The sequence below is a fragment of the Lepidothrix coronata genome, unplaced genomic scaffold (genome assembly GCF_001604755.1).
Source record: "Lepidothrix coronata isolate B3197 unplaced genomic scaffold, Lepidothrix_coronata-1.0 Scaffold146, whole genome shotgun sequence".
Classification (NCBI taxonomy): Eukaryota; Metazoa; Chordata; class Aves; order Passeriformes; family Pipridae; genus Lepidothrix; species Lepidothrix coronata.
Genome location: NW_016690326.1, coordinates 547,808 through 568,447, shown reverse-complemented (window position 1 = coordinate 568,447; position 20,640 = coordinate 547,808). Strand labels below are relative to the sequence as shown.

General features: G+C 41.5%; 1 protein-coding gene across 2 annotated transcripts in view; it reads right to left on the bottom strand.

Moving 5' to 3' along the window:
• The window catches only part of ITK (IL2 inducible T-cell kinase), a 28,586-nt gene extending 8,982 nt beyond the window's left edge, over positions 1–19,604 (bottom strand). The window contains exons 1-8 of one of the 2 annotated variants that reach the window (XM_017828082.1): positions 19,417–19,604; positions 5,826–5,930; positions 4,658–4,739; positions 2,865–2,993; positions 2,340–2,389; positions 1,843–1,994; positions 1,332–1,397; positions 1,098–1,152 (exon numbers count right to left, since the gene is read on the bottom strand). In XM_017828082.1, coding sequence (XP_017683571.1) covers positions 1,098–1,152; positions 1,332–1,397; positions 1,843–1,994; positions 2,340–2,389; positions 2,865–2,993; positions 4,658–4,739; positions 5,826–5,930; positions 19,417–19,587 — 810 coding nt within the window. In that variant the 5' untranslated portion in view covers positions 19,588–19,604. The remainder of the gene's footprint in view (positions 1–1,097; positions 1,153–1,331; positions 1,398–1,842; positions 1,995–2,339; positions 2,390–2,864; positions 2,994–4,657; positions 4,740–5,825; positions 5,931–19,416) is intronic. The other variant, XM_017828081.1, reaches the window with a different exon arrangement.
• Between the last annotated feature and the right edge of the window lie 1,036 nt (positions 19,605–20,640).

Sequence of the window (20,640 nt, the reverse complement as noted above, 5' to 3'; positions counted from 1 at the left end):
CTCCCTTGGACCTCTTCCCACCTCCCCAGAGGACTGATCAGCTCCAGTATCTGCACAATGCAATATCCAGCACAGGGAAGCTCTGAAAAGGGTCTCTGTGCTGCTGTAGAAGCATCTGTATCATGCACAGTGAGGGCTTCAGGACTCATTTCCCTGGCAAGTATCGAAGGTAGGCAAGTTTTGGTGACAGCATCCTGCCTGAGTTTCTTTAAGCTATATTTTTGTCCTTCTTTCTCACTTGACACCAAGCCTGGCCAAAGATCACTCTCAAGCTTGGCCACATTTTTTGGGGGAGCTGTGAGGGTTGCAAAGCTTTGAACCAGAAGCCTCTGCAGCCACACGGGGGTAGTTGCCATAGAAAAGTTGTGCTGGTAGGACCAAGAGGAAAAATAAGATTATTAAACCGTGTGTGGACATGTCCTGTAGTAGTTTATAGGAGCTAGAAGAATTTTTAAAACCACACAAAACCACTTTTATTTCCATAAAATACTGTCATTCCAAGCAACAACATCTATTTGGGGCACCTGTTAGCATAAGAGCTTATTTAAAAACTGAGGTTGTGTTTGTGTGGAAAATCTGAACAAGAAGGTTATTCTTTATATTTTCAATACAGTTTTCACTGGAAAACTCTGGCTCAACTGAAAAATTAAAGATGTGTGCTCACATGCACACAGACATACAAAACTAAAAACAAACTCCAAACCCATACTTTTGGCTTTTATCCAAAATATTTCAGCATGATTTCGCTTAAATTTTCAGAGAACTAATGGCATCCACAGGCCTCCTGCAGAGACTGAAAAGATGAGCTAATATCACAGTTTTCAGTTGACACAGTGTTCTGAAGCAGTGTTTTCTACTAGCCACAGCTATTGTGTGTGTTTGGCTAAAACAAGTTGGCACAGCTCTCTGCCCATGCTCAGCAAACATGGAGGTAAGGGGGTGGTGCTGGTGGTCCTTTATCTGGCATCTCACACTAAGGCCAGTAATGCAGTAGGAACCCAGGGTTCAGCTCTTTTACACAGAGCAGCCCTTGCAGGCTTCATTTGTCATTAATTAATTAGTATTTCCCATCCACCTCATACATAACACTGGTTTACCTCATCCCTGAGGAGAGCTTCTGCTTTGCTTCTGCTGATGTTCTTGTTGTACCACCTGAAAACATCAGAAGACTCTGAGTCAGCGTTTCCAGGCTAGGAAGGTTTCTGCTGAAAAGCTGAATTGAGTGTCCCCAGGGCCAGCGCTGACATGTGGTCTGGAGCAGGGGCATTTGAGGCTTGGAGCTTCAAATCCAGGGCACTCAGAGGTACAAGAAAAACATAGGCACAACTTACTCATACATTTGCAGATTCTCGGGTGATTTTTCCACCAGGTAGCTGCTTGGCACGTAGCCTTCGTGCCTGTTGAGATGCAACACAGTGTGAGTGTGCTGACAGACAGGATTTTCTCTGCATCTGTAGGAGTCAGCCTTGAAAGATTTGCCTGCTCATTGCATGATAGCAGTGCTGGTTGTTATGTATTTAGCAGGGTTACTGGAGAAGAAAACAATTGATTGCACCTCTAAACTTCTGGGGAGTTTCACAATTTTTTCCCCTACGTGTATCACAGCAAATATCAGCCTGAGAGAAGGACTGTTTATTTCTTTAAAATTCACTTTTCTCCAGCTGCCTGAATACAAGCAACATTAAAGGGAAGACAGTTAACCTACACAACCTTCCATCACTTTTTCCCTGTATGTCAGAAGATGCTTCGCAAAAGTTGAACAGGGGGCCAGCATGTGTGTTAATGGAAGAACAAATTGGATTTAGAAAGGATTTGTAAACTGGCTGTTGAAAAGGGACTCACCCATTCTTATCTTGAATCAGCCACCAATGTTCTTCAGAGCTGTCAATCACATAATATTCCTCGTTATACTGTAAAGTCAGCTCCTGTGGATTCTGGGCTTCATAGTCATATATGGCTATGACCAAGGCTTCTTTGGGGTATAGAAGCAATTCCTGCACAAACAAGGCAGAAGGCTCATCATATTCATAAAAAACAATGGCATACTCTCTAAAATGATATTTTCCTGGCAGCACTGGTGTCCTCTGGGCTCAAAAGCCTCAAGGCTAGGAAAACACTCCAGAGCATCTAGTGGGGTATGGTGGCAATGTGAGAATCTTTACCACTTTCAAACAATGAATTTCATATAAAAATTTCAGTTGCACAGAAAATGCCCAGGGAATATTATCACAGGTGAAATTCTAGGTCACTGCACTGTGGTGAACCTTAATGAGGACACATTCCCCACTGGTAGTTAATTACACAGGACAGGACACTAAGGACAGCTTAACATGCCTCACTGCACTCACCCAGTTATCTTCAGGAGTGGGAGGAAGAGGCTTCTTTGAGGCTGAAATTAAATCAAGAAAGATAATTTGAAGTTGATCAGGACAAAACCAGTGGAGAAACCATCAATGTACTGAATGGATACAAGTGATACAAACCCCATGAATAGCGAGCTTTGGACTTTCAGAGCAAGACATGCCAACTGCACCTACACAGTGAATCTCAGCCACACAGCAGGGGTTTGAAACTGGGGTTCAGATTGCTTAAGGAATCACCCAGACACAAGGCAAAAGTTTATTGGGTGAGGAATGATTTACCACTTATATGTGTTTTCAAGAGACAAAGTCAGGATTACTCTTGGCCACTGAAGCCACAGAGGAAATATGGTTAGAACAAAATAGGATGTCCTGCAGCAACATGTTTCTTGATGGAAATGTAACACCGTATTTTTTGATGTTCTATACAAGACAGATTTGATCCTTTACTTTTGCTAGGAATAAGTATTTGCAAGGTCAGGATGGTCTTAACAAATCCCATACCATTTTTGGAGGGATCATACTCCACACAGCCAAGTGCCATCTTCTCTGTCTGAGCACAGCATCTCCACTTGCCATCTAACCAAAAATCTGTGTGACACTTTGAAACCAAGCTGTTGTTGTTTCTAGTTTCTGGAAAACATTAGGGGAAGAAGAAGGGGGGAGATGAATTTATCTGCATCCACATCAGCTCTAAAAGACATCTAGAACTAAATGGAAATAATCTGTGCTTTAAAGAAACTTCTTATTCTTGTCAAAATAAGCTTTGGTGAACGTTATCAACCTCCTCCATTAATGTCTTCTTTCTTTTCTCCCAGAAGGAGTGAATGCCACCATCAATGTGGAGGAACAGCCTCCCAGGTGGTGGTGGAGCCCTTATCTCTCTACTGTGGTAGAACAGAATCCTACCAGTATGACTCTCTTTAAAATGATAAAACACCAAAACCAGAGAAGGAAGGTCACATAAAAAGAAATAAAACCTTTCAGGCCATATATTGATGATTCCCAGCACACTTGCTATTTTGTCTTGGTGTTCAGAAGGAGCTGTACAAGCTGGCATTCACCAGCACTAAACATTTTTTGCACTTGTAAATACCAGTCTTGAATATCTGCACGAGTGATTAAGGTTCCTTTTTTAAACTCGGGCTCTCTATCTGTAATCATAACTTTCATGAACAGAAAAATTCTTCAGGCCTGTTTCAAGAGACTGTTCAAATTGTCCAAGGGAGGGGACAGTCTCAAAATGTTGAATGAGAAGAGGTGATGAAGTAGAAGCTTGGAGCAGGTGCATTCCAGAAGAGGAATAACTATTTGAAAGAGTCAATTGCATGAACTTCATAACACCTCCGTCAGGCCCAATGTTTTCAGAGAGAACAATACAGCAGCTCATGCTATAAAGCAGGAAAAAGCTGTGACAGAAGCCTGGTGCAGTTTCATGTAACTAAGTAACACCACCCTTACATCAAGCATTGTGCTTCGTGTCTGCCCGCAGTGGTTCAGTGCTGTGCCTTCGCTTCAGCACCACGGCAGTGAACCACAGCACAATTCAGGAGGGGAACAGGAAATGAAAGCTGCCCGCAAAAATGTTTCTTAATAGTCATGATTCTCTAAGAAGATTGTCATCAAACAAACAAACAAATCTATTAATAAAAGGCAAAAAATCTTTTATGTAGAAAAGATCATTTAAAAAAATTAGCCGTAGTAAAATGCTTGTCTCTTGCTGAATAAGAAACCTCAAATCACAGAATCACAGGATGGTTCAGGTTGGAAAGGGACCACAGTGGCTCATCTGGTCCAACCTCTCTGCTCAGGCAGAGTCATCCCAGAGCACAGGGCACAGGATTGTGTCCAGACTGTTCTGGAATTTCTCCTGTGAGGGAGACTCCACAGCCTCTCTGGGCAATCTGTTCCAGTGCTTGGTCACTGCACAGGAACGAAGCTCTTCCTCATGTTCGGGTGGAACTTCCCATGTATCAGTTCTGCCCATCACCTCTTGTCCTATTGTTGGGCACCCCTGAGCAGAGCCTGGCTCCAGCCTCTTGTCACCCTCCCTTCAAACACTTACAGACATTGATAAGGCCCCCAAATAAAGCACTCCCTGTCCACATTTTCCACTGCTGCTGAAAACACACCCACCAAATTTACAAGCAATTTGAGTTTATAACCCATTACCACTTTGCCTGCTCAGATACAAGACATTGACTCCTCTTGCACACTTTCTCTGCATTATAGCTTGTGAGAAAACCGGTCAGACATAAGTAACTTCAACGAGTAGGTGTGCACAGGGGTTTTATTACCTTCCTTCAGCGTGAAGACCCATCTCTGCCGGCTCTCACGGTTGGGTGCAAACACATAGAGTATGTAGCTATCGTGGACGATCTGGAGAGGGGAGTAAAGAAGGGAGCCAGCCATGAGAAGCAATCCCAGATACTCTGGGCACAATGGAGTCACCAAAGGAAACAGGCAGCAGCCCTCTTACCAACAAGTTACACACAAAATGATGATGTGGGGAAGTGGAGTGACAGGGCCTGTTCAGAAGCATCTCTTAAGCTCATCCACTTTTTGCTATTTAAAATGGAATGGAAATTCTTATCAAGAAAGAATTCTAGACAAGCACTGTTTTAGATCACTTTTATGCTGTTAAGAAATGCCTGTGAAATCAACAGAGATGGAGCAATTCCAGCCTGCAGAGGATTTAGCCCATTACTCACTGGCTGCAGTTTATCCTTCTAAAACTCCATTTCTCTGGGAAAATGGAGTTTTTTAGCAATTCCTTATAAGATACCTTCACTTGAGATCTAAGAGCCAATTTTTTTTGTGTGTCAGTATAAATCTCAAGCAGCTCCCTGGAGATTATTTGAATACTATTGTTTTTCAATGTATTTAATATCTTTCAGTAGGTTTATAGAGGGGAAGTAAGAAGCTGGAGCAGATGAACAATTAGCAATTCAGAAGCCATTTTCATCAACTTGGCTTAATTACAAACAAACAAATGAGAGAAATACAGAAAGCTTGTGAAGTTTCAGACCAGAGAGTAAAATCATCACAAGAACGGAAATGAATCAGAAACTGAATCGAATTACTATATTTGGGCCTAATATTTATTATGTAATGCATAATCTACAGTTCTCTTTCTCAGCAATTTCATGCCAAATGGGACCTGGGCTTATTGATTCACAAATGCTTTGAAAAGCTTTGACCACTGTCTTTAAACAGAGGCTTCTACAAGACAGTAGCTGATTTTTAAAGTTTCTGCAGAGGTGTAGATAAGGCAATATTGATTATTGTCTAAAGAACAGAAAACATTTTCTATCTCAGTCTGAAGTCCTTGAAGAGTGTTGCAGTTGCTTTGCATGCTACAGAGCAATAAAATAGAAAAAAGGGAGAAATAACTCCCACCAAAGTCACTCCTATTGATATTATAGAAGTGATATCTCTATCAGTATGGTCAACAGTCAGACTCACCTGGAAAGGGTATTTATACTGACAGGGAATGATGATGTCACTTTTCACAATTTCCACACATTTAATCCTGGAAAGTTCCACAGAACCCTTCAAAGTCCTTTTTTTCTAAAAGACAGAGAAAAGCACTTGGTTGATGCTAATGATTGTGCATTAAGTGAATAATTAGACAAGACTGTCATGTCCGTGGGAGATTTAATTTTAATGGAGCAGAAGCAAATTAACTGATTATATAAGACATTTAAAAGTACAAAGCATCTCATATATGGTACCTTACATGTTTTGCTCATACTCATACATATATGCACATATATATACTTCACTTCAGTACAAGGATTCTTAGAGAACCAGTCAAAAACTTTGGTTGAAATTCAGCTTCTACTTTTTTTCTTCCAACAAAATGAAGTGCTCTTTTAAGCAAAAAGGACTGTTTTCCTTACATGTTTAGTTTAGTAACACTACTCTTTCATACTGAAAAGATAGAAAACAATAAATAATTTATTAAAAAAAGTTTGAGTACTGAGCATTTCAAAACTATGCATTTTATCAAAAATGTACATTTTTACTGCATCTGTTTTCCAAAGACCACAACACTTTTCTGTTTTTGTTTTGTCCAGCTTTTCAGCTAAGAAAAAAATAACAGGAAATTTTGAAATAAATAATATCCTCAAAAACTTTCTCACAAAGCTCTTTTTCTGGCAGCCTCTGCTGTGTTATTATTCACCATATGCCAGATACCTTGATCACAGTATAGGCAGTTGGGAATGGGTATGAGAAGAAAAGACATCCAAATATCCCAGCTACCTCAGTACCTATTTCCTATGGGATTCTCACCCTACAGCTCCTTGGCCAGTGGCACTGAGCTTTTGCAAGAGAGGGGTGAGGTGATGCCTGCACACAGTGGGTGGGAGCGGAGCTGAGGCTCAGTATCTGATGCTTCTGCAGAATTCACTACACATGCATTTGCTCTTCAGAGGCAAGCTAACCAGCTGGTTTCCTGTTTTGATTCATTTTCAGTAGGGATTAAACACTAGCTGTCTCCCAGCTCACTTTGGGACACCGTGACGGAAATCGGTGAGACCTAAGAACACCAACACACTGCAAACCGTCTGTTTTTCAAACACAGGTGACTGTCAGTGAACTTCAGCTGCTCCACTGTACCTGGCACAGGTTATCACTCAGAGACAGCAAGACTTCAGCAACCTTCTTACCCTCCCTTGGACCCCAACCCAACCCTTTGTGTCTTTCACTCTCCAGCTCCCTCTTGCCTCTTGCTCCCTCCATCATCACGACCCTGCAGCTCTGCCCCGCTGGCAGCAGCTGTCCCCATCACTGTGCCAACCCCCACTGCTGCTCCTTTGCTATTTTACATCATCACATTCAGCCTAAAATGGGGAAGCAGCTGATGCCTCTGGAGATGGGGTGATGTTTGCTACAGTGTACTGTCAAACAGCCTCGAAACAGAGAGGCCTCAAGGCTCCTCAAACCTCATTCTTGCATGACTGGCTGGGTGTTTTGCTTTTGTATACTTGGACTTGAGGCAAGAGAAGGAAATTATTACAGTGTGGTCTCACATTGCTCTTGCTGAACTTTGCTTGTGCATTTGGGTCTTTGGTTTCGCTCGCAGATTAAGCAGTGTCTCTGGATTTACTGCCAGGACTGTCTCCTGCAGACAACAACTGCCTGTGTAGGTCTCTCTGGGTCTCTCTCTTTTATATCATAAACCCAAGGCTTTAAAGCTCCACAAAATGGAAATACCTATTAACTCTCAAGAGTATTGGCAAGCCTTAGAAGACCTTATTGCACCCCATTTTCACCATCCATTTCCTTTCATTCTTATCTATTCACTTTTTTCTTTCAGACTTGGCTTCCTCTGTCTCTTCTCCAAAACCTCCTCTACCATTTGTTCCGCCCCTGGGACTTCTACCCTTTTGATGAGACACAAAGCCATTTATATCCTATAAAAACCTTCAATTTTGCTAGCATTGAACCCTCCTTCATCTTATTCCTTTGAAGTCCTGGGGTTTAACCACATGCATTCCTCCTCTGAGGCTCTAGGAAGCGATGCTGTGCCAGTCACAGGCTCTGCTCTTTCCCTGCAGACTGGTTTTTGTTGATACCTTTCTGGACTCTGATTAAAGACAGGGTCCAGCATTCTCAAGGAGCTTTGTGTAGTTGTCCTGTAGCTCTCATCACCTACTGTGTTCCTTTTAATCACATACTTCAGGAATGGAAGCTCCTCATAATCTCATGTTGCAGCACAATATCAGGGCGTATCTCACAGCCAGGGCATTGCCCAGCAGATCCTCAGCAGATGGGACTCTGCTGATAAAAAGCAATTACAGTCCTGTAGAAGGACAAACAACTGGAATTACCACTCACAAATTAGAACCTGGGCTGGAAACTAAACATATCCCTGCTTTTGTAATGCTTGACTGCACTTTAATCCAACAAAAGTAACTGGGCCACTTGGAAGGGAAGGGAGAGGAAAAGCCTCTTAAAAATGGTTTCTGAAAAAATCTCAGAGACTTGTTCCTAAAAGGGTGAGACAAAACATGCTGACAGATCTCCATTTGTTGTTTTCAGTCTGCCCAGAGTATAATTAGGTAGATGTTTTAGCTGGTTGGTCAGGAAAAACCTCAGTGGTCTTACTGCGTATCATGTGTAGAAAGATAACCAGGGCAGGCTGCCGTCCCATGAGGAGAAGCACATGTGCTGCAGATTAGCCCATCTCATTTTATTTCTTTTGGTCCATTATTTGCAATATGGCAATTCCAGGAAGGAGAGCTAACAGCTCTGAAGGGTTCACAAGCCATATTCATTGATGGCTTCACCTTTGGTACTTCGTCTCCTCTTGCTACACAGCTCCAGCAGCTCCTTCACTGATTAATCCTTTAGTTTGTGTTTCCTGCAAAAACTAGATAACCCCAATGGTCCCTATTTGCCTTAGATACTGGGACAATTGGCCATGGGAAAATTGGCATAGCTCTGCCCTGGAACACAAGGAGGCATCTCACTGTGTTTGCTTGAGGAATAAGCTGCCTGGCATCTGTCACATGCTAAGACCAACCACCAACGCTGCTACCCAACCATTCACAGCAGCTTTGCCTTCCAGCAAAATGTGTAACTTCTCACCAGCTCGTGGTCTTGGGCAGGGGAAGGAGCGGGGACGTGGAGCTCATGGTGAGAGGGCAGGGGGCCGTCAGTGGCCGCTGCAGGTGACACAGATCGGCACGTAATGCCACTTCCTGACCACGGCTTCACAAATGTACCAGATCTTGTAAGATATGGGGCTCTGCAGTCTGAGGAATTTGCTGCTTTCAGGCTAACACTTTGCTCTTGCTATTTGTGAAGGACATGCATGAAATGTGCTTGACCGAGCATTGAGGCTGAAGGGCTCTCGGTGGGTGATTAAAGGTTTTGCTGAACCCCACTGTGTTTATCAAAGGGCCCTGCCAAAAAATGTAGCCATCAGTGCTGGGAGCAGAGGGAAGGGAGGAAGGCCAAAAGCCAGGGAGAGTTAAGGCAGGGGAGGGCAGAGCCTTATCTCAAGGAGCACAGGAGGAGACCCAAGGCAGCATTTTCTGGCAGGAAGGCAGCATGCCATGTTTCATAAAGCTGGCTTTGTTCCAAAGTTGCATAACAACTTGTATCTTGTTTCTTTTGTGCTGATGAGGGGAAAACAAAAGAAAAGAAAAGAAAACAAAAGAAAACACAGAAATCAAGATTTATGTGGCCCCAAACTCCTCGTCAGCAGTCACTACCAAGGGCTGTCCATGTCTCAGTTTGGCTTTCCTTGCCTGGCACCACTGGTGTTTGTGTTCATCTCTGTCTCCCTGCACCTCATCCCCATCTCCTGCGTGTCCCTTCCTGTGCAGTGCCGGCTGCTCCTCCCAGTCCAGCCTGGCACCTCATAGCAGAGAGGAGCACAATCCCCTCTGCAACCCCGCTGTGTCCCCACTGCATATGGAGTCCCTTTTCCCACCACGAGGCACATTCATGAGCCCATTGCTCCCCAGTTATAGCTGGACATTTTCCCTTGGTAGAGGGATAGGGGAAAACTACCTTATAGATGTGGTGGAGCAAGGTAGGAAATTCCAGTCCTTGGTAAGCTCAACTGCAAAAACTTTTCCATCAATAAAAGCATTTAATTACCTTCTTTGTAGCAACTTTTTTTTTTTTTAAGAATCTGAGCCAAACTTCATTCTCTGTTTTCACTTATTGTCTTGACTAAAAGGAGCAACAATTAATTGGCAATTAAGTAGATGAAAGGTCTTTGCCTTGGACCTTGGCATGACCTGCTTGTCCTGTGTCACCTGCTCCCTGTCCCTTGGCTCCAGGTAGGCTCAGTGTGCAGCCTGGACAGAGGCAGCAGATGGTTTTTGTGATTCTTACTCCGTGGACTTGAGGTGGTGAAACCAAACCAGGTTATTTTTTTTTTTTTTCGTTGTTCGGGACCGTTCCTTCCGTTGTTCATTCCTTCGGGACCGGCCGGGTTTAAAAAAAAAAAGCAAAAGACTGGACTTCTGATTGCCACTAGAATAAAGGGTTTGTAAGTGTCAAAAGAACCTTGCATGCACAGTGGAGAATTTTTATAGCAATGGGAGACTGCTGTGCTGCGATAGCAGTGTCTTCAACATCTATGCAGGCACTGGCCTTAAGGGGACTACAGTACCTCTGCAGAGGGTTTATACTGACACAGGGAATGCTCCCTAGGTCTCTATCCACAGCTCTCACTAATGACATGGTAACTGCACACAGCAACAACAAATTAGCAATAACAATAATATGACTTAACCATGTCACTCTACTGTCCGGTGTAGCTTTATCCTGCTGGTTTCTGTCCTGTGGTACAAATGCACTGTGGTGTGATTGAGAGGTCTAAATGCGCTCAGGATGGGGCATGAACTAGTTTCAGGGGGCAGAGGCAATGCAACTGCCCTTGGGCAGTAATTGAATGAAGGTAGAACTTCACGTATGTCTTTTTACTAATTTTTTTTTTTTTTTCATGAAAATCAACTCCCTTTCTAAAATTTGGAAACACGGTGCTTGGTATCTGCTGCCCTTTGGCTTCACTTCCACATAGAAAAGTGGATTTACTGAACTTTAGTGCTGTAAATTCAACCTGGAATCTTCACACTTTTTTTTTCTCCTTCATGTGTGTTATCACCTGTCATGAAGACTGTGGAGTCAAGTTACACTGTCAGCCGTGCCTATGTAACTCCAATGCTTTTAAGACCAGAAACACCTGCACTGTTGATATACAGGCAGCAACAGGACAGAAAAAAACAAGCAAAACAGAAATCCTTTCCACTCAGCTGATTAGCGCTGAGTGAACAGAAGTGAAAACAAGAGAGGGCTCTCGAGTTCCCAGCGCCCAGAGCTGTGGATGAAATGCCCACGGGGGTGCACCTCTAAAGTGACAAACCAACAATGTAATGATGTTGCTATTAAGAGCACAGTAACTTATTTTAAATATCCCCTCAGCTCTGAAGAGCAAAGGGACACAGTCACTGCTGGGAATTGGCATGGGCTGCTCCTGGCTTAGCACATGTTCTCGGACAGCACCTGAGAACAACGAGCTCAGGGTGACATAAAATGGGAAAAACCCAGCAAATCCCACCATAAAAATGCTTGTCTTCAGAATAATTCAGGGTGATTTCAAAATGATTTAAAAAAAAGAAAAGTCGAAGAGTCTCTGAGAGAGCTATCTCTCAGCTTAAAAAGGCTAAATAAATTCAAATTATTCCCTATCAGCTTCCAGGAAAACATTTGAGCCTATTTTTGTAGTTTTACTCTAGAGGGCAGTTACTGACCACTCCTGGAGACAGGTCACTTGGCTTATGGACCTCTGATACAGTCTACAATCACACTTTTATACTCTCATGTACTTAAATTAAACTCTAATAATAATATAGGAACACATATCCATTGCTTGCTCTGATTTCTCTCCACATAACTCCGTAAGATGATGTTTACCATAGACATACAGTGTTAAAGCTCTACTTGAGCTATTAAAATATTATTTTATGGACAATACGAGTACAGGGCTTCAAGGCAAAGGGCACCATCACAGGTGTAACCACTGGTATGAAAAAAGGAGCCAATGAACAGAGCACTTCAACAGGCCTGTCTGTCTCTCTGCAGACAGATTAAGATCCACGTGAAGTTGAACTGGTGTGAAGGTGTAATGGCAGAGAGCTCAACCGGCACAGTCAACTTCATCTTCTTAAATCAGTGACACCTTCCTGCCTTTCAAAGAGTTTTCTTCAGGCCTTGCTGAGCTTCTGAGGTAATTTGGAAAAGTAATTTCTTGATGTGCTGAGCAGTCCAAATTCTGCTTATGGCTCTGGTATTGCAGGGCCTCCAGACACTATGGGTGTCTCACAGCCTTCTGTTGGACCTCAGATAACAATGGAGAATGACAGAGAAAATAGTAACCAAAAGCTTAGGAGATATCACTGGAACAAGATGGAATTATTTTTAATGGTAATTCTCCTGCTAATGTATTTTTCCACTGATTAAAAGACTTCTGCTTGAACTCGAACCTCCTTGAACACTGTGTTGATACAATTACTTTCTATCTTTCTATCTTTCTTATCATATTCTGTATCTATACATTGTGGTATGTCCTGTTTTTCTCATAAATAGGGTATTAAGAACTGTTGATTGGTGGATTCTTAGCAACTTTGCCTGGTCACTAGCATCATTCAGTATTTTGGGAGTTTTCTCATTATGAACACTGATAGTTTGAGGTTTTATGGGAAATAAAACAATTTAAACAATTTTTAAATTAAATTTGAAAACTAAATTGAGCAAATTGAATTTTAAAAGAAAGGTGTAAGGGATTTTGCATTTCCTGCCATGCTAAGTGCCCCAAAGGAAAACTGGAAAGAGGGGATAATTGATAATATTAGAATTTTCTGTAGATCTCAAGCTGTTGTGTTACATTTTAATACCTCCAATATACTTCATTATATTTGATATTTAAATCTCTAAATGTATCTGCTTGTCTTAGCTCTCCATCATGAATATTTTGTCCTTCAACTTGAATTAAAAGAATAAATAAATTTGTTTCCTTACCATTTTCACATCTAAGGAACATGAAGGTGTTTTAGAGGTAGCCGTGCCCTGGATGCAGAGTGCTCTGAATTGACTTAAATAACAAAACCATCTGCAATTTGTGTTTAAGATGCCTCCATTCAGTTGGGCATTAGAGATGGAGAAGCACATGTAGGAGTCTGGGGAAGCAGCTGAAGGGCTGTGAGCTGAAAACAGGAGACATGCAGGGAAAATCGAAACAACAGCCTTTCTGCAAGGTTTGTATGGTACAAAGTGTACATTTTCACGGAGTGTGAGTATTTAAGGTTTAAGTAAAGAAATCTGGAGAAAAAACATGCTTGGCCATAAGGGTATTTTTCTCTTGGCCCATCACAGGCCTTCACACATCATTATTTTCACTGAACTCCCACTTTGAGATCGGACAAAGCTCATTCCAGTCCATATTGCCTCAGGTCTCATCAGAGATGGTTATCAGGGTGCACATCCCTACTATCAGCACAAGTGGTTTGACAGGAAAATCAATGTCATCATCAAGAAACAGAAGGGGAAAAATGGGAATATTCTTGGCTTTCAAATGAGTTTTCTAATATGATGGAAATAAGTCTTTTATGTTACATAAAAGCACATGGAACTACTACTGAATACTGTATTAGTTTCTTCAAAGCTATTCTTGACTCCAGCAAAGACTGGGAGGAGTGGATTGCAGTGAATGAGGGATTCAGTGAAAGAAAGGAAGTTAAATTAACTATATGACAGGACTTTTTAATTAAAAATAGTATAAGCTTTAAGGTCAAAATTAAAAATCAGTCAGAAAGGATGAAAGAGTATAAAGCAATGGGCAGGCATTGCAATAATATAAGTTATAATGTTGATTGCAATTTAAAGCAAAGTCAAAGGCACTGGAAGCAAAAAATGACCACAATAGAAAAGTCTAATAAAAAGTAACTATTGGGAAACCACATATTTATTGTCATATATTCAAATTAGAAGTAATTTCTTCCTTCCTAAAGATATAAAAGAAAACACAGGTTGAAGATTTTGTTGTTGTTCTCCAACAGAAGAAAGATTTGAGCTTTGTAACTTAAATAAAATGGAAGTATCTGACATTTGCTGTGAAAACATTTCTCAGAAGCAATTTTAAAAAAAAAATTCTTCAAAAATTAAAGGACAATAAATACATAGACAAAGATCTAGTAGGAGCAGAACTGGACAAAAAGAAAACCATTAAAATCATATTCTGAAAGATAAAATTAGTTATTCCAGCAAGAAGGAGATGTTTTTATTACCAGACTTTACCACACATTTGTAGAGTTAAAAAGGCCATAGACACCAGACAGACAACCTGCACTCTGCTTATGGCAATCCTGTCTAGACATTATCCCCACCCTGGGTTGTGCTGCAGCGGTGAACGAGAACCGCAATAGATGGTAAATATCCAGAAAAGCACTTGATAGGATGCATTGGAACAGGTTGCCAAAAGATGTGAAATCTCTGTCCTTGGCTTTGAAGTGGTGGCCAGTCAAAGTTACAGCCACCTTGTTCTGGTGTTGGCGACAGTCCCGCTCTGAGTGTTGATCTCATCCTGGCCCGGAGCAAGAAATCCAACTAAATTAATTTAAGAAGTGCTCTTCAACCAGTATTACCAAGATTCTGTGATTTCACAATAGAAATGAGGCTGATTGTGATAAACAATATCAACTTTATCCTTCCTCAGCACCAACAGTACCATTTGGGTTATTAAAAAATTAATTTTAAATTTACAGATATTTACTAGAGGATTCTGTTAGGATTCATTAGACACAGGTTTGTACCTTGTCTCCTTCTTATTTAGAGTTGTATTGACTTTATAACATAAAAATTCATTGCAGGCAGATGCCAAGCCTGACTTCTTTGTGCATGATATGTCTATTGTTAATAAATTAGTTGGAGATACGCATCAGAAGACAAATGGTATTGCAAAATCTGGCAATCAAACAGTACTAGTTAATAAACACATGACAAGTTATGAAGAATGATGTATCTAGTCAGATGTATTTATTTGGAAGGTAGTCTTTTAAACCATAATTAAATTCACTTCAGATGAGGACTGTAGCTTTGTGACTGCTCAGGTATTCTGAATACACAAAGCAGTGAGAAACGGTATGAATGGTCACTCTGACAAGAAGACCAGAATGGAAATCTTCAGAAGAAAAGTTTTAGTCTGTTTACATTAGAGTCTTAAGGAAAAAAACAAGTCTTTCGAGGGCAGGATGGACAGGTTGGATTCTGTGTAGAATAATCAAAGTAATGGGGACAGTTGGACCAAGGAATAACGAGGGGCTTTTCTTCCTGTGGGTGGCTGGACTGCTGCAAGCAACCAAAGGTGTAGATAATGCAACAGAGGAATTTTTGGGATGCTGATAAAAGGCTTACCAGCCAAGTTTATTCGTTTGTTCTCCTGGAAAAAGAGAGAGCAAATTTCAAGGCACACTAAAGTGACGTCTTTATATCTGAGTATCAAAGATGTGAATGAAAGAGCCCAGGACAAGGCTGACTCATGCTATGTGACCTCCTGAGCATCTGACCACTGTAGGAAGAATAGTGGTGATGTAAATGAAAAGAGAACTTGGTCTTTTCTGTGGGGACCTTTCACTGCTGCCTTTAAAAGTTGGACTAATAATAATCCACAAGTGCATGAAGATATAAAACTTAAAAATATTTATGTTCCTGACTTTCCCAGGTGTTAGGTGAAATTTTCCCAGCCCTGAAATACTCCTCAGAATGCCTGTATGTGGCAAGATGCCCATTTTTGAAGAGGAAAAACTGTGGTGTAGGGACATGGAGCACTTCTCCAGAGTTGATGCAGACAGACCCAAGCGCTCTGCAGGTCTGAGCCGTGCCAAGATGAGCAGCTCTGATGCAGAGATCATGTAATGGCAGAGTACTGGTGTGGTACCAGCCCAGCAGACAGTGGCCTATTCACTGAGTGTGGCATCAGCCTCAGACATCTGTGCCACTTTTAGACTTCAGAAGCCAGCTTGAAACACAGGGAGAGATGCTGGTTGCTGACTGTCCTCATCCAGATAGAAATGTGACGTGCTGAACACTATGGAAGAACCTCTACTTAGTGTCTGAAATACTAAACTACCTCTCTTCACTCTCATGTCTGCTATCCTGAAGAGTTTACCAAACACCACAGGCTGTTTGGGTGAATGGGATACAGGGAACTCAGCAGCTTAAGTGCTTTTGCTAAGTCTGTCCTAGACAACTCTCCAAAGGGATTGACTTCTCTGCTTCTTTTGCAGTATGGCAAGTGTACCAGGACCTCAAGAGTGTCAGTGTCTGCATTATCCATTATTCTAGTGAGGATCAAACTCATTGGAATAGCTAAAATTATTAGTCCCATGTGGTGGTTTACTCATATGAACAGTAGCTATAAAACCAGGCCCTGGAAACAAATATTTTTTGCCTTTGGAATTGATTTGCATGCTATAATAGAGGCAGTTCTGATGAATTTTAGTAGAGGCGGGGGCTGAATACATGTGCCTGTTATCAGGGCTTTGCTTTATGTTAAGACAGCTCTGCATTGTGCAGTGCATAATGAATTCCAGAAAACACAGCTTCTTATTGTTGTCAGTTATTGGGGGCTCATTCTCCTAATGAGACATGTAAATATCTTTCATTAATGTTAAGGGTGACTGTGTGCTTGGCCCCTGAGGAGAACAGTGCTCTCTGTCAGCTACAGCAGAAAGATGAAAATTACAACAAAAATGCCATTATAATTATTGCAAAAATTTGCCTTTATGACATCAGTAGCCTTGACAGCTTTTGGTATCATTTGCAGAATTATCCCTCTACCCTTTTCACCTGTTTACTTCCTTTTTTTGGACTGCTGCAATAAACTCTTAAATGTCTTTTTATACCCACAGTTTCAAAATGCAGAGAAAGGGACTGGTTGCTAAACCCTGTTAAATATAGGCAGAACATGTAAACCTGGGCTTAATGCATAAGCATATGCTGTACTTTAGGTCACCCAACTGAAATCAATGGGACTTCTCAAACTGTTAAGCAGTTCAGTAGTTGTTTTACCTGACCTTTTGACCAGGGATTGGAGAGGTGGGTACAGTACAGTATTGAACTTTGAGTACAGTAATCCACTGGATAGGCTGGTAAGGGGTTCTTAAAGAAACTCATTGAGAACTCTCAGAGCAAACATCCACAGAGATTTGCCTTGAAAAATACATACATTAAAAGCCCAGACACCTGCTGGCCCCATCAGTCCACATGCTTGAGGTTCCTCTCCATCACTGCAGCTGACAGTTTGCTGACAGAGAACAGTGATGTCCCTACTACTCTGCCTAAACCTCCAGAGCAGAGGACCATACACAAGCTGCCTGCTGGCAATGGTGACAGCCTGTGCTGACCCCTGCCAGCCCCATAAATCATCTGAGAGAGTCCCCGTGGAGCAGAGTCAAACCTGTGCCAGGGCCTGCACCTGAAAACGAGCACTACAGATCATTGATTTGAACACCTGCACATGGGCCCTGGCCCTGGTACACTCCTGGGGATGGGCACAGCCCACGTGCTGGGCAGGGCTGATCTGAATCTTCCTGGCACTAGCAGTGACCTCAAGTGCTGTGGGTTCACGCCGTTCTCAGCACAAAATAAGATGGTGCTTGCACAGGCTGCCCTAAGCTTTCCTCTCCAGAACAGCAATGACCTGACCACACAGGGGTCTCATTGGGATGGTCTAATTTTAGGGAAGACTACTGAAGAGGCTAAGGATCAGTTCTGGGATTATTTCATAGGACAAATTCTTTTCTCCCTTTTCTCATGTGAAGTTCTATTCATGTAACAAACTGATTTTGACAGTTTGTGTCAGAAAAAAAATCAGCATTTAATGCAAAATCAGCCCTGTGATTACAAATAGACCCACCATCCCTCAAATGTGCATGAGGTTCTAAAGTTACATGTGTGTTTACATATACATGTCCACACATGTATAATATGTGCATGTTTAAAATACATAATATATAACATAAAATGGATAATACACCAAACCGTCATCTCACCTAACTGACCTTTCGAAAGACTGGAAGGGAGAATTTCCAGAGACACTCATATAGTGTGTGAAATCTGTGCCCCACAGAGTCAGATTTTCCAAACTATTTCAGTGCCTAAAGATGCTGACAGACACCTACTGTGATTCCACAAAAGTATCTAGGCAGAGTGTATGGAGAATTCATCTCAAGTCCACCAAGAATCAGAAAGCACCAAAGAAAACCAGTTGTGAAGATTTCTCTAAATACCGACAGCAGAATCACCTAGATGCTTTTCAGAATTTAACCCAGAATAATTAAGTGGAATATTTATAATGGAATTTTAAATCTTAAAAAACCCCGACATTTGAAAAATAGTTTGGAGAGTGGACAAAGATAGTCTCAAACCATATATAGTCACAGTGTGCAGCAATGAATAGTGTCCTATATAAAACGGAGGTAAGAGAAACACAGACTATAAAATAAAAGCAAGAAAAACATTTCACTGGGCTTATTTGAGGGAAACAGTGTGCAGGTAAAAATGGCTGTTAACCTTTAAAGCTGGTATCCAACCCCAACTAGGTTCTGATAAAATACGAGGGCACATCATAATTTTTTATTGAGTTCTGTTTTTACTTAATTTTCTGCAACTGAGCAAGATTAGATGGTTTGAAGTTGCCAGTGCTGGATCCAAGGCAGAACAGTCCCCAGTTCTGCTCTGCCCTACAGTAACAGTTCCTAAACAGAGTGGATTAACAGCATGTTCAGTGACTGTTGGAAAACAAGCAATATTATTTACAATCCTAACGAGGCTCAGTAAACATCCAGCTAAATAGAAGAAGGAAATAATTCCCACTTAACCAGAACACTTAGCACAATGGGGTGCACAGACTGACTTCTAATTTTCTTTGTATTTAGCAAATCAGGGAAATGCAAACTTGAGGAAACAAACTCTGAGCGTGGATCTCATCATTACAGCCTTTCCAAAGCTAACTCCAAAGACTAGACATGTTACACGCGGCAGCTGAATTTATTTTAAAATGTAAGACTTGCCTACTACCAGCCATTAGTCTGATGCCCTGAAGAAAATAATGAGACTGAAGATCTGTGGATGACTTTTTTCACAGATGCAATCAGGGCACACTTGTGACCTTCTCATTATGCCTCTCCAGGTCATCCCTGTTCCCATGAGAACTGCCAGGCACAGGCTCATGCAGCTCTTACACACATTGGTAATAACAGCCCATATAAATTCCTAAAACAAAACTAGATCCTTTCTATAAAACAGCAAAGTAGTCTTATTCCTCCACGCACACCAAATACTGACTGATCAGAAGCTCTAAATGACCCATTTGATCACTTGGCAATTTTCACTGAATGGTGCTGTAGCAAGGACCAGGAAAGTTAACAAAATCTAAGAGACGATCATGCTTCCCCCCATTACCATCCTTCCCTTCCTTTAACAAATTTCATCCTTCCCTCCATTACTCTGAGAGAGAAAATGAGGGACGTACCCCGTGGCGCTGTTCGTAGTAAGCCAGCTTGGATTTGGTTAAGACAAAGAAGCGCACTTTGAAGTTGGAGGGTGAAGTCCTTCTCTTCTGCTGGGATTTTTTGATCAGCAGTTCCTCCAGGAGCACACAGTTATTCATGGCTGAGCCAAGAATGTTTGTCTCCCAGGACATGAGAAGTCTACCCTGTGTGCCCGTCTAAGAAAGAAACACAAGAAGGAAGACAGTTAATTAAAAAAAAAAAAAAAGTTGTTCAAAAGGCAGCGTAGGTGCTTTGAGCTTTATCTTCCCATCTACAGCAAAGCTTCCTTTCTGCCAGACCATAACCACATCCTCTGTGAAGTCATAAAAGCAGCACAGTTGAGATATACCCTAGGGTAAATGTTGTGGAAAAAATAACACTTGATGGACATTCAGAAGGTGTGAATCAATGATTAAGGATTAATTAAAGGGGTGTGGCATGATTAAGCATCTGTCTCCTACTTGCTTATCTAGTAAATACAGTTATAAATGCACACACCAAACATGTATGTATGGGATGAGTGTCCTCACTGTCCTCTTAGAAGTAGGTCATGCATCCATATTTATTTTGTGAAGGAATGATACCCTCCCATTTGCAGTATTTAATAGTTGCCTGTGAGCCAAAGAGATTTCATACAATGGATTTTGAGGAAGTTCCCCATATAATGATTTAGCTGACAAGGTGATGTTTGGTCAAAGGTTGGGCTCGATGATCTTGGAGGTGCTTTCCAACCTTAATATTTCTATGATTCTGTGATAACATGAAAGTTCCTACTATGCAAGCGAAGAAATTATATCCAAGGAGATACTCAGAATTATAGAATCATAGAATATGCTTGTATAAGCAATAACTTGTATAAGGAATAACTTTTATAAGGAATGTTAAATATATAATAGATATTTAAACTGAAGACAAACAGGTATAATAACCAATAGTTGATTAATTATCATTGATTACTCTTTACTGATTACTGACTGCTTCAGGTGCAGTCTGATGAGGCTGTGGCTGGATGCTGCAGGAGGGAGAGGCACAATGTGCCCTCTGTGGATGGTATCAAGACCATGTCATCAGCAGTGAACTGAGCTTAAACATCCAACCAAATCCAACTAGTTTCCTCAGGCTTCCAGGGCACCACTCAGGGCAGTTTGCACCAGGCTAAATATAAAATTATAATAAAATTAGTATGCATCTAATGCAGTCAGTAC